The following is a 14384-nucleotide window of genomic DNA, read 5'->3' on the forward strand; positions in this document are numbered from 1 at the left end:
AAAAATCACGTTTTGCTTTGGGGGTTTTGTGGACCCCCCGGTTGAATAGCCCTGACATAAATTAATGTTTAAATGAGTAGATAGATAAACAATGAAATGTCAATAAATAAAATACTACTTTAATAATCCATAATGACTTGAAATGTACAAAATAAACACATTTGATGTGAATAATTCTATGCATATTTTTCACAATACCATTTGTCTCGTGGCCATTTCCAGGGCACAATAGCTACATCTTGATCTGCATAAAATAATGTGAATAAGGTAGTGAATCTAACTTTGGCTTCCACACAGTGAGGTTTAAAGTGATACGTATATTCACAGCTTTATACACAGACACTGCCTTAAAGTGAGAGGAAGCTTGGATGGCAGAGGAATTCTTGCATAAAAATATATTTAGGGCTAGATTCAACCCAGAACGCGGAATATCCTCGTTATAGCGCAATTGACATTGAGAGGTCATTTCCATTTGAGCCTACAAATGCAGTGTTTACTGTGAATGCAGTCTCTGGGAATGCGGGAACATTGTCTTTAAATGCCAATCGTGCTATAACGCGGGTCTTCCACCCTCCGGATTGAATCTAGGCCTCAATGTCAATCTCAGTCAAACCTTCATTTCAAAATATTATACCAAAACAAGAGGGCAAAGGTGGTGGTTTTATGACTAGACAAAAGCCTTGATATGTAAAGCATTTTGTACATCAAACTAAATAGATATTTTTTCTGTATTTTTGGAAGTAACAATATAATTGTATATTTATATACATTTTAAATTGTTAGACACCATGGTGTCATACTTTGACCTACAGTCATGAATCTCATGATAACAAGTTTATAGGATTATATCGACTAACACTTCTGGCAAAATTATGAAAATACATTGCCTAAAATGCAAAAGAGCGCCACCTCAGCCATGAAAGGCAGAACGGGGAACTGCACCTTATAACAGTAAGGACGATGATAGTAATGATAATAGTAACAATAATTCACTCCATATCAATAGCAGTATTCCAGACCCATCTTAAGTTAAAAAAAATTGTTGTAAGAACAATTGTAGTATTAAAACAGAACAAATCTCTCCTCCCACTCATTTGGGCCTTAGTTTATGTTCTCATGCTTCTGTTGAAAGAGTTTTTGGAAGGAGTGGGGGGATTGGGTGGGAAAGAGGAAGATGTGGCAGTTTGTTTCTCTTTCCCTCCCCTCTCCTGTTCAGTCTCTCTCCCTTGCACAGAGAACATTAGAACGGTTGAAAAGCAGTTGCTTCGATGCTTCGAAAGTCTTTTGTATAAATGGAGTCAATCTTCAATGAGATACTGATTATGTCACGTATTCCCTCCATCTCCGAAATCAGTCCCTTTTAGTATCAGTTACATCTTGGATCCAAACAAATATATTTAATAAGGTGTCCCATTAATTCTAACACAAACACAGAGAGAGAGAGAGAGAATGTGTATATGTGTGTACATGAGCATTTGTAAGTGTGTATTTCTGTATGTGCCAGTATAGTGATCTGTGTATTGAGTGAGAGGGTGTACATGTCTGTGTGTTTATTTCTATGCTGTTGGTCTGGGCACTTATTTTTGCTACAGATTTGTAATACAGTGACCAGTCTGTATATAATATGCCGTTATAAGACTTAAGATGATAAAGAAGCTATAGAGAAATAGAATGTGTTTACAGGTCCTTATCGAAGGGCCTTCAGTGAGCATGGAGCCGTCCCATTAGTGAGGTAAAAACAGACAACCAATCACACACAGTCATACTGACAGGTTTCCTCCAGTCACAGCCACTACAGTCAAGTGAGGATTTACCCATCAAGCTCTTTCCAACAGGGGACAAGTCATATCATTCAGTCCAACAGGTAGGGGCTCCGCTGATGACACACTGACCCCTACTAGAGGTACTCCACCTACGACATTACCCAAGACATGCATGTAGGCTGCCACCTTGTCTCATTCATGCCCATATTCTGAACTACAGAATATGGACATGAATATTCATCCCAATAACTCGCTCCAGCAATGACATTCACTCAGACAAAGAGCTCTTAACATTTCTATTCACTCACACAGGGTTTCATTGACTGCACTCCACTAACTGTAAGGGGAGTCTCTACTGAAACTGAACACATCTGAATAAACAGCCAGCTATGGAACCAACAACAGTCAAGCTAGACAGCTACTGTACCTAACCCTTGGGTAGAGAGGAGGAGCTACCTAACCCTAACCCTTGGGTAGAGAGGAGGAGCTACCTAACCCTTACCTATGGGTAGAGAGGAGGAGCTACCTAATCCTTACCCTAGGGTAGAGAGGGGGAGCTACCTAACCCTTGGGTAGAGAGGAAGAGCTACCTAACCCTTACCCTTGGGTAGAGAGGAGGAGCTACCTAACTCTTACCCTTGGGTAGAGAGGAGGAGCTACCTAACCCTTACCCTAGGGTAGAGAGGAGCTACATAACCCCTATCCAACCCTAGGGTAGAGAGGAGCTACCTAACCCCTATCCAACCCTAGGGTAGAGAGGAGGAGCTACAGCTACCTAACCCTAGGATAGAGAGGAGGAGCTACCTAACCCTAACCCTTGGGTAGAGAGGAGGAGCTCCCTAACCCTAGGGTAGAGAGGAGGGGCTACCTAACCTTAGGGTAGAGAGGAGGTGCTACCTAACCCTAGGGTAGAGAGGAGGAGCTACCTAACCCTAACCCTAGGGTAGAGAGGGGGAGCTACCTAGCCCTAGGGTAGAGAGGAGGAGCTACCTAAACCCTAGGGTAGAGAGGAGGAGCTACCTAACCCTAGGGTAGAGAGGAGGAACTACCTAACCCTAGGGTAGAGAGGAGGAGCTACCTAACCCTTGGGTAGAGAGGAGGAGCTACCTAACCCTAACCCTAGGGTAGAGAGGAGGAGCTACCTAACCCTAGCCCTAGGATAGAGAGGAGGAGCTACCTAACCCTAGGGTAGAGAGGAGGAGCTACCTAACCCTAGGGTAGAGAGGAGGAGCTACCTAACCCTAGGGTAGAGAGGAGGAGCTACCTGACCCTAGGGTAGAGAGGAGGAGCTACCTAACCCTAGCCCTAGGGTAGAGAGGAGGAGCTACCTAACCCTAGGGTAGAGAGGAAGAGCTACCTAACCCTAGGGTAGAGAGGAGGAGCTACCTAACCCTAGGGTAGAGAGGAGGAGCTACCTAACCCTAGGGTAGAGAGGAGGAACTACAGATACCCAGAGAAGACAGGTGGAGAAAGCTCTAACTAGTGTTAATAATGAGGACAATCTTCGTTCTCTCTTTCCCCAACAACACCAAGAACTGCTCAGATGAAAAAGCTAAACATTTGATTGTTTCTCTCAATATTTTGGGCAAATTTTTATCACTATTTTACTCATATTGTTATTTGTTGCCTCAATCTACATTCAGTCATTCCATCCTCGTAGTGTTTGTGTGTGTGTGTTGACATTAGAGTCAGTGCTTGTGTGTTTTACTGTATTTGTGTGCATGTGAGTGTATCTGTGTGAGTCAACTACCAGGCCCTGAGTACCAGGCATTGGTCAGCCCTTGTTCCATCCCTCATTTCCCCTCTCTTTTCCTGATTGGTCCTCCCTCTGGGTGAAATCAGGTCCTCTGCTTTTGTTGTGTGAATCCATCATGGATAGCAGCAGTTGTGGCCTCTCTCTCTCCTGTTCCCTCACTGACTCCATCCCCCCTCCTTTCTCTTTCTGTTTGTCTTCTCAGCTCCGACTCCCTTCATCCCTTCTTCCTCGTGGTGACAGAGCAGAAATGGGAAAAGGAGAGCTGGAGAGCCTTGGGAACGAATAGAGAGATTAAAGTCATGTTTTTTTTGTTTGTTTAAGCCAGTAATGGACGATTTAACAAGAGTAAGAGCTGCCCCAGTGCCATACTATCTGAATAACACATTCATTAATTTTGAGCCTGATTTCAATTCAAGAGACGAGAGAGACAGGAGAGACAGGAGAGAGACAGAGACAAGAGAGAGACAAGAGAGAGGACAGAGACAAGAGTGACAGAGGAGATAGAGGACAGAGATAGGAGAGGAGGATAGGCAGAGGTTTACAACCTGGTATAGGATTTGTTTTATCTTTGTTTATTTTACAAGACTGGCCTATCTCTGTACTCTTATCCTCTCACCCATCCATCGCTCTTCCCCTTACCTGTCAGTCACTCTCTTCAGAGCACGGTCGATGTTCATGCGGTGTCCGACACGCGTCACCCCCAGGTCCAGATAGTCCTCCTTGGTGAGGGAGGGCAGGTGAGTGCCGTCGATCTCGTTGTCCAGGAAATGCTCCCTGTGCTCGCCCAGGTTCAGGTATCCCAGCCAATCAGCCACGTCGTATTTGGTCCAATAAGGCAGTGGCTTGGAGGCAAAGGGCTTGGAGGGGGATGGGGGAGGGAGGTGGGGGTAGCTCAGGCAGGGGGGAGCGGGGAGAGGGTGCAGGGGAGGGGATGAGCTACCAGATAAAAAGTGTGTGGGGGAGAGGGAGCGAGACACCAACAGGGAGGCGTTTGGGGGAGGAGGGGCACCAGAGGGGGCGAAGAGAGGAGGGGAGGGGGAGAAGTAGGGGTCCCCCATGTGGTTAGCGGGTGAGGGCGGGGTCATAGAGCCGCGAAGCTCGTAGAGGCTGCTGTAGAGGGGTGTGGTGGGGAGGAGGGGGAGGGAGGAGGGGCGGGGGGGACCCAGTTTGGGCCTCTCTGAGGGGGAGATGAGGGGACTGGGGGCTCTCCTACGCTGCAGGTGGTGGGACTCTGCCTTCCTGGACTCTCTACTTGGAATGAACTGGAACTCCAGGGCTTTGGTGCGATACACAGGCCGGTGTTTAGGGGAGGTGGGATAAGGGGAGTAGGTGGGGGAGGACAGGGGGGAGTGGGAGCGTGGAGGGGGCTGTACGGCAGCCACAGGGGGCTGGGGGGATGGGGAACGGTTCCAGTTGGGGTACTGGGAGGAAGGGGTGGGGGACAGGGACAGGGCGGGCTGGGAGTGGTGGATAGGGGAGGGGGACAGGGAACGAACTGAGGGGGGGCTCAGGGCCGAGGCGGAGTCTTCTGAAAACCTAGGGACAGAAAAGAAGGAATGACAATGACACATACGGTACCTACGGTACACAGAGGGGCTCTCTATGTAACCTCACCACCACTATTCATAACCCGTTACCCAACCTCACCACCATTATTCATTACACATTACCCAGCCTCACCACCATTATTCTTAACCCATTACCCAACCTCACCACCACTATTCAGTACACATTACCCAACCTCACCACCACTATTCATAACACATTACCCAACCTCACCACCACTATTCATAACCCGTTACCCAACCTCACCACCACTATTCATAACCCGTTACCCAACCTCACCACCACTATTCATAACACATTACCCAACCTCACCACCACTATTCATAACACATTACCCAACCTCACCACCGCTATTCATTACACATTACCCAACCTCACCACCACTATTCATAACACATTACCCAACCTCACCACCACTATTCATTACACATTACCCAACCTCACCACCACTATTCATAACACATTACCCAACCTCACCACCACTATTCATAACACATTACCCAACCTCACCACCACTATTCATAACCCGTTACCCAACCTCACCACCGCTATTCATTACACATTACCCAACCTCACCACCGCTATTCATTACACATTACCCAACCTCACCACCACTATTCATAACACATTACCCAACCTCACCACCACTATTCATAACACATTACCCAACCTCACCACCACTATTCATAACACATTACCCAACCTCACCACCACTATTCAGTACACGTTACCCAACCTCACCACCACTATTCATACCCCGTTACCCAACCTTACCACCACTATTCATAACACATTACCCAACCTCACCACCACTATTCAGTACACGTTACCCAACCTCACCACCACTATTCATACCCCGTTACCCAACCTCACCACCACTATTCATAACACATTACCCAACCTCACCACCACTATTCAGTACATGTTACCCAACCTCACCACCACTATTCATAACACATTACCCAACCTCACCACCACTATTCATAACACATTACCCAACCTCACCACCACTATTCATAACACATTACCCAACCTCACCACCACTATTCATAACCCGTTACCCAACCTCACCACCACTATTCATTACACATTACCCAACCTCACCACCACTATTCATAACACATTACCCAACCTCACCACCACTATTCATTACACATTACCCAACCTCACCACCACTATTCACAACACATTACCCAACCTCACCACCACTATTCACAACACATTACCCAACCTCACCACCACTATTCATAACCCGTTACCCAACCTCACCACCACTATTCATAACCCGTTACCCAACCTCACCACCACTATTCATAACACATTACCCAACCTCACCACCGCTATTCATTACACATTACCCAACCTCACCACCACTATTCACAACACATTACCCAACCTCACCACCACTATTCACAACACATTACCCAACCTCACCACCACTATTCATTACACATTACCCAACCTCACCACCACTATTCACAACACATTACCCAACCTCACCACCACAATTCACAACACATTACCCAACCTCACCACCACTATTCATTACACATTACCCAACCTCACCACCACTATTCATTACACATTACCCAACCTCACCACCACTATTCATAACACATTACCCAACCTCACCACCGCTATTCATTACACATTACCCAACCTCACCACCACTATTCATACCCCGTTACCCAACCTCACCACCACTATTCATAACACATTACCCAACCTCACCACCACTATTCACTAGTAGCCTACACCTGAAGACGGACGTGGCCACGCACGCCTCCAACTCAATCATCAAGTTTGCGGACGACACAACAGTGGTAGGCTTGATTACCAACAACGACGAGACGGCCTACAGGGAGGAGGTGAGGGCCCTCGGAGTGTGGTGTCAGGAAAATAACCTCACACTCAACGTCAACAAAACTAAGGAGATGATTGTGGACTTCAGGAAACAGCAGAGGGAACACCCCCCTATCCACATCGATGGAACAGTAGTGGAGAGGGTAGCAAGTTTTAAGTTCCTCGGCATACACATCACAGACAAACTGAATTGGTCCTCTCACACAGACAGCATTGTGAAGAAGGCGCAGCAGCGCCTCTTCAACCTCAGGAGGCTGAAGAAATTCGGCTTGTCACCAAAAGCACTCACAAACTTCTACAGATGCACAATCGAGAGCATCCTGGCGGGCTGTATCACCGCCTGGTACGGCAACTGCTCCGCCCTCAACCGTAAGGCTCTCCAGAGGGTAGTGAGGTCTGCACAACGCATCACCGGGGGCAAACTACCTGCCCTCCAGGACACCTACACCACCCGATGTCACAGGAAGGCCATAAAGATCATCAAGGACATCAACCACCCGAGCCACTGCCTGTTCACCCCGCTATCATCCAGAAGGCGAGGTCAGTACAGGTGCATCAAAGCTGGGACCGAGAGACTGAAAAACAGCTTCTATCTCAAGGCTATCAGACTGTTAAACAGCCACCACTAACATTGAGTGGCTGCTGCCAACACACTGACACTGACTCAACTCCAGCCACTTTAATAATGGGAATTGATGGGAAATGATGTAAATATATCACTAGCCACTTTAAACAATGCTACCTTATATAATGTTACTTACCCTACATTATTCATCTCATATGCATACGTATATACTGTACTCTATATCATCGACTGTATCCTTATGTAATACATGTATCACTAGCCACTTTAACTATGCCACTTTGTTTACATACTCATCTCATATGTATATACTGTACTCGATACCATCTACTGTATCTGCCTATGCTGCTCTGTACCATCACTCATTCATATATCCTTATGTACATATTCTTTATCCCCTCACACTGTGTACAAGACAGTAGTTTTGGAATTGTTAGTTAGATTACTTGTTGGTTATTACTGCATTGTCGGAACTAGAAGCACAAGCATTTCGCTACACTCGCATTAACATCTGCTAACCATGTGTATGTGACAAATAAAATTTGATTTGATTTGATTTGATTTGACATTGTTAGATTGGCTATCAATATGAGGCTCAGGATGTTAACAGCAGCTAATTGCTATTAAATATGTGCTGAGTAGACAGGAACTTGCTTTTCTTTTCTCTGGCTGTTGAAACACCGGCAGTAAATTGAAGAAAGGGGACATGTTTTATGTCCAGTCAAACAGACAGTGTGTGAGAAAGGAGGAGAGCAATTACCTGTTTCTGGTGGAGGAGAGACATAAAGCAGACGGAGACAAAAGTATGGGACATAAACATGGGGAAGAATTGACATAGTAACTCACTCACTCACTCACTCACTCACTCACTCACTCACTCACTCACTCACTCACTCACTCACTCACCCATTCCCACAAAATGCACAAGTAGCGCCAGGACAAGAGATCGCTGTGTGATTGATGTTTACATCACAGGAGGTTGGTGGGACCTTAATTGGGGAGGAAGGGCTCGTGGTAGTGGCTGGAGCGGAATCAGTGAGATGGTATCAAACACATGGCTTGACTCCATTTCAGACATTATTATGAGCCATCCTCCCCTCAGCAGCCTCCACTGATGTACAAGTAAAACATGCAGGCCTTTGTACTGAAATCTATGGTTCTACTGAAGATAATATAACTGTAGTCATTTTACCTGTATCAACACACACAACCTCACCAAATATCCTCTAACATATCATAGCGAGTACCTGTGTCTACTTAGTGATCTCTGGCTCCCTCTCTGCTGCAGTTTGTTGCTGAGCTCATTGATGATGCTGGCCTTCATGCTGGATATGGGGGGGTACAGCCTCCGGCCCTCCAGGTAGGTCCCCTGGTCCCCTACTAACTGACCCTCTGACCCCCACAGAGGCTTCATCTCAGGGGTCCGGGGCCGGTCAAAGTAGGGTGACGTGGGACGCCCCAAATTCTGTGTCATCCCATAACCCTCCCGTTCTCCATCGTCCTCCTCATCTCCTTCCTCGCCCTCCTCGTCCTCTTCCTCTTCCTCCCTCCGTCTGTGTGACTGGAAGGAGGGCGGGGCAGTACCGGTCTCTCTGCGTAGTTCGGCCGCGCGCCCCCCCTCCCTGAACCTGCCTGATTTGGGGTAGGTGGAGCCGGCGGCTGTGGTGTTGTGCATGTCAAACGTCTGTCCGTCCAGGTAGCTCATGTACGACTCCAGGAGGTCTGCTCCTCCCGCTCTGTCTCCCTCCCCTCCTCCTCCTCCCTCCCTCCCTCTCTCCAGCCTCTCTTCCAGCCTCTCTCTGGCTCCTCCACTCATGGCCAGGATGTTGTCCAGGTGGTGGTCACTGCTGCTGCGGCTGTCCAGCTCCTCTATCCCAGAGTCCACCACCGTCTCCTGGGACTCCCCTGCCTTGGCTGTGGGGTGAGGGTGGTGCTCCCCTATCCTGCGGCCGGCCGCTGTAGAACCAGAGGGGGCTGGGTGTGTCCTGTCCTGGTGGGGCTGGACTGAGGTCCTCGTGGTGGTGGCAGCGGTGGTGGTGGTGGTGGTGGTGGTACAGGGAGCGGTGGAGGTCAGGGCTGCAGAGCCCCGGAAGGGGCCAGAGGAGGCTGCGGTGGAGGAGATGGGAGGGGGACCACGGTAGGATGGGGAACCTGCAATGGAGTGGGGAGGAGGGGTGGGGGATGAGCTCCTATGGATGGTGGAGGGGCGACCCTGGGTGGGGGAGGAGCGACCCTGGGTGGGGGAGAAGCGACCCTGGGTGGGGGAGAAGCGACCTTTGGGAGGAGGAGTGGGGGAGGAACGCCCATGGGAAGGAGAGGAGCGCCCGGTGTGCGTGCTGTTGTAGAGGTGGTGAGAGTGGGTCATGGCAAGGGAGGGTCTGTGAAAGGAGCTGGGTGGGGGTGGGGGTGGGGGGGAGACAGAGGGAGGAGGCGGGGGTCCTGTGGGCTGGAGGCCGGAGGGTGAGGGTAAAGGAAGGGGGTTGGGTGATGTCTGAGTGGGGGAGTTTCCTGACTGGGTCAGGTTGGCCACCTCACTGTCATAGGAGGTAAGGCTGGAGGTGGTAGAGTCCCCCGCCTGTGGGGAGGGTAGGGGGGTGTGGGCCGGGAACCCACTGATAAACATGTCTTTTGGAGGGGGTGGTGGGGGAGGAGGGGGAGGTGGTGGGGGCTGCTGCTGGCGGGAGGCCAGGTTGTTGATAATGGCACGGTGTGTGTAACCTGACATTCCACCCCGGTCAAAGCTGTTGGCAAACTCCAGCGGAGGGGGCAGTGGGTCCGCAAACACAAACTCATCATCCACATCCACAGAGGGGGCAGGGGGCGGCAGAACCATGAGGCCACTGCCCCCGGAACCCCCTCCCCCCTGAGGGTGAGACGGGGCGGCTGTAGCGGGGGGAGATGGAGGGGTGAGAGACAGGATGTAGCCTGCCTCACTCTCCATCCTCAGAAACGAGGCCTGGCGAGGCTGCTGGGACGACAGCTGATGGGGCTGCTGGGTAGGTGCTGTCTGCTGCCTCATGTACCCCTCTCTGTCCCGCTCTCTTTCTCTCGACCTCTCCCTCTCTCTCGACCTCTCCCTCGACCTCTCCCTCTGTCTTTCCTCCCTGTAGGAGGGTTGGTAGTGCTGGGACTGGTAGTGATGTGTGTGGACTGTTTTGTCCTCAGAGAAGCGCACCCTCAGCCCCTCTCTGGCCCCGCCACCCTCCCGCTCCCCTCCTCCCCCCTCCTCGCCCCAGCCTGCACCCCTGAGGATCCTGGGGGAGGGGGGTTGGCTGGTGGAGGAGGTGGTGGCGGCTAGGGAGGAGGAGGTGACCAGGTAGGAGGAGCTGGAGGAATGGGTGGCTGAGGAAGCCGGTGTGGGGGAGGTGGCCTGGGAGGGGAATGTCACCACACTGGACATCTGTCGTACAAACTGGTGCTCGGTCCCTCTCTCCCTCCTCATCCTGCCGTCGTCCTTCAGGGCCCGCTCCCTGGCAGCCAGGGCCAGACCCAGGGGGGACGAGGGGTCCAGGACCTTTCCTGTCAGGGGGTGGATGAAGGTGGTGCCAGAGGGGACCTGCTGCCGGCTTGATGCCCCGTAGAAGTCAGCCGGAACAGACTTGGGCTGGTAGTCTGGAGCCGGGGAGGAGTACTCTGGTAGGCCGAAGGCAGGGGGCATGCTGCGGGTGTGGTGGATGAAGGTGTCCCCAGAGAACATGCCCTCGTCGATGGACTTGGAGGGCCGGAGGCGTGGGGGGGGGCCACCGGACTGGGGGCTGAACTGCTGCTGCTGAGAGGTCTGTGTCCTGCCTGCCCCTCCTCCTCCTCCCCCTGCCCCTCCTCCTCCTCCCCCTGGCCCCACCTCCTCCTCGGCAGACATGAAGATGGAGGCGCTCTTCCTGCGGGCCTCATGGAAGCGTTCCCTGTCCCGGCGGGCTGCGCCCACGATGGCCGCCCCAAACTGGCTGGTGAAGTCACTATCCTGGCCTCGGAAGGAGGGTGGTGGAGGGGCCGGGATGGAGGGAGGAGCAGGAGGTTGCGGGGCTGGGGTGGAAGGGGGTCCGTGGGGGGGTTGGGTTCTGTCGGTCTCCCCTGGGGGGGTGGGCTCAGCCTCCACACTGCTGCCCTGACTGCTGCGGCCACTGCCACTGCTGATGGAGGGGGCCTTGACTATGATGGTGGGGATGGGGATGGAGCTCTTCTCCACTGGGGCCTTGCCCCCCAGCGTGCCCTGGCCAGCCCGCAGGTCCTCCACCTTGGACTGCTTTACCAGAGGGCCCTTCCCTCTCCGCGCCCCCCCTCCTTTAGGTACCCCCTCTCCAGCCCCCCCAGCCGCACTGCGGTCTGCCCTCTGCGGCTGGCTCTGGGTGGTCTGCTGCTGCTGGGGCATCACTGTGGCACTGCCTGAAGGTGGGGCGGCGTTACTGTAGCCCCTCCTTAGACCTGCAGCCTTGCCCCCCCCGACTCCTCCTCCCCCTCCCGATCCAACAGGCTCCCCTGGGTAGCCCCCTTTCCTAGAGGCAGTCCTGCTCTGAGCGGCGTGGGCAGGGGCATTAGAGTACTGGTGCGTGTGGTCCACCCCTCCTCCTCCAGGGTCGATACTGGGCCCCCCTGCCCTTTCACGGCCGCCGTGGGTGAAGTGCACAGACTGAGAGTAGAGCTGGTAGTGGGCTGCTGTGGAGGTGGACTGGGACACGGCCACAGAGGGCTGCTGGGAAGACTTGCCCCCTCTCCAGCCCAGCGGTGGGGCAGAGGAGAAGGGGGGGTCTGGTGGGGCGGTGGTGGGGGGCGGGGGGATGTCATCTGGGCCGGGAACCGAGAGACTTCGGGCAAACTTCATGGCCGGAGGATTGAGATGGGACTTCTCCTCTTCAGTCACCCCTGCAGTTCACCACAGACAGAGATACAAGAGAGGGATGAAAAGGACTGATGAGAGAGACTGAGGTAGAGGGAGGGAGGATAGACACAGAGCAGAGTGATCAGCTGGGTGAGAGACTGAGGTATAGGGATGGAGGATAGACACAGAGTAGAGTGATCAGATGGGTGAGAAACTGAGGTATAGGGATGGAGGATAGACACAGAGTAGAGTGATCAGATGGGTGAGAGACTGAGGTATAGGGATGGAGGATAGACACAGAGCAGAGTGATCAGATGGGTGAGAGACTGAGGTATAGGGATGGAGGATAGACAGAGCAGAGTGATCAGATGGGTGAGAGACTGAGGTATAGGGATGGAGGATAGACACAGAGCAGAGTGATCAGATGGGTGAGAGACTGAGGTATAGGGATGGAGGATAGACACAGAGCAGAGTGATCAGATGGGTGAGAGACTGAGGTATAGGGATGGAGGATAGACAGAGAAGAGTGATCAGATGGGTGAGAGACTGAGGTAGAGGGATGGAGGATAGACACAGAGCAGAGTGATCAGATGGGTGAGAGACTGAGGTATAGGGATGGAGGATAGACAGAGCAGAGTGATCAGATGGGTGAGAGACTGAGGTAGAGGGATGGAGGATAGACACAGAGCAGAGTGATCAGATGGGTGAGAGACTGAGGTATAGGGATGGAGGATAGACAGAGCAGAGTGATCAGATGGGTGAGAGACTGAGGTATAGGGATGGAGGATAGACAGAGCAGAGTGATCAGATGGGTGAGAGACTGAGGTATAGGGATGGAGGATAGACAGAGCAGAGTGATCAGATGGGTGAGAGACTGAGGTATAGGGATGGAGGATAGACAGAGCAGAGTGATCAGATGGGTGAGAGACTGAGGTATAGGGATGGAGGATAGACAGAGCAGAGTGATCAGATGGGTGAGAGACTGAGGTATAGGGATGGAGGATAGACAGAGCAGAGTGATCAGATGGGTGAGAGACTGAGGTATAGGGATGGAGGATAGACAGAGCAGAGTGATCAGATGGGTGAGAGACTGAGGTATAGGGATGGAGGATAGACAGAGCAGAGTGATCAGATGGGTGAGAGACTGAGGTATAGGGATGGAGGATAGACAGAGCAGAGTGATCAGATGGGTGAGAGACTGAGGTAGAGGGATGGAGGATAGACAGAGCAGAGTGATCAGATGGGTGAGAGACTGAGGTATAGGGATGGAGGATAGACACAGAGCAGAGTGATCAGATGGGTGAGAGACTGAGGTATAGGGATGGAGGATAGACAGAGCAGAGTGATCAGATGGGTGAGAGACTGAGGTATAGGGATGGAGGATAGACACAGAGCAGAGTGATCAGATGGGTGAGAGACTGAGGTATAGCGATGGAGGATAGACACAGAGCAGAGTGATCAGATGGGTGAGAGACTGAGGTAGAGGGATGGAGGATAGACACAGAGCAGAGTGATCAGATGGGTGAGAGACTGAGGTATAGGGATGGAGGATAGACACAGAGCAGAGTGATCAGATGGGTGAGAGACTGAGGTATAGGGATGGAGGATAGACACAGAGCAGAGTGATCAGATGGGTGAGAGACTGAGGTATAGGGATGGAGGATAGACACAGAGCAGAGTGATCAGATGGGTGAGAGACTGAGGTAGAGGGATGGAGGATAGACACAGAGCAGAGTGATCAGATGGGTGAGAGACTGAGGTATAGGGATGGAGGATAGACACAGAGCAGAGTGATCAGATGGGTGAGAGACTGAGGTATAGGGATGGAGGATAGACACAGAGCAGAGTGATCAGATGGGTGAGAGACTGAGGTATAGGGATGGAGGATAGACAGAGCAGAGTGATCAGATGGGTGAGAGACTGAGGTATAGGGATGGAGGATAGACACAGAGCAGAGTGATCAGATGGGTGAGAGACTGAGGTATAGGGATGGAGGATAGACAGAGCAGAGTGATCAGATGGGTGAGGGACGGAGGT

At 51.6% G+C, this 14384-nt stretch overlaps 1 protein-coding gene across 1 annotated transcript in view; it reads right to left on the bottom strand.

Moving 5' to 3' along the window:
* Positions 1–3110: 3110 nt before the first annotated feature.
* The window catches only part of LOC139421477 (SH3 and multiple ankyrin repeat domains protein 1-like), a 136826-nt gene continuing 125552 nt past the window's right edge, over positions 3111–14384 (bottom strand). Inside the window, exons 24-26 of the mRNA XM_071172423.1 lie at positions 8779–12391; positions 4159–5055; positions 3111–3790 (exon numbers count right to left, since the gene is read on the bottom strand). Of these exons, the coding sequence (XP_071028524.1) occupies positions 3718–3790; positions 4159–5055; positions 8779–12391 (4583 nt within the window). The 3' untranslated portion in view covers positions 3111–3717. The remainder of the gene's footprint in view (positions 3791–4158; positions 5056–8778; positions 12392–14384) is intronic.

This window comes from Oncorhynchus clarkii, chromosome 12 (genome assembly GCF_045791955.1).
Source record: "Oncorhynchus clarkii lewisi isolate Uvic-CL-2024 chromosome 12, UVic_Ocla_1.0, whole genome shotgun sequence".
Lineage (NCBI taxonomy): Eukaryota > Metazoa > Chordata > Actinopteri > Salmoniformes > Salmonidae > Oncorhynchus > Oncorhynchus clarkii.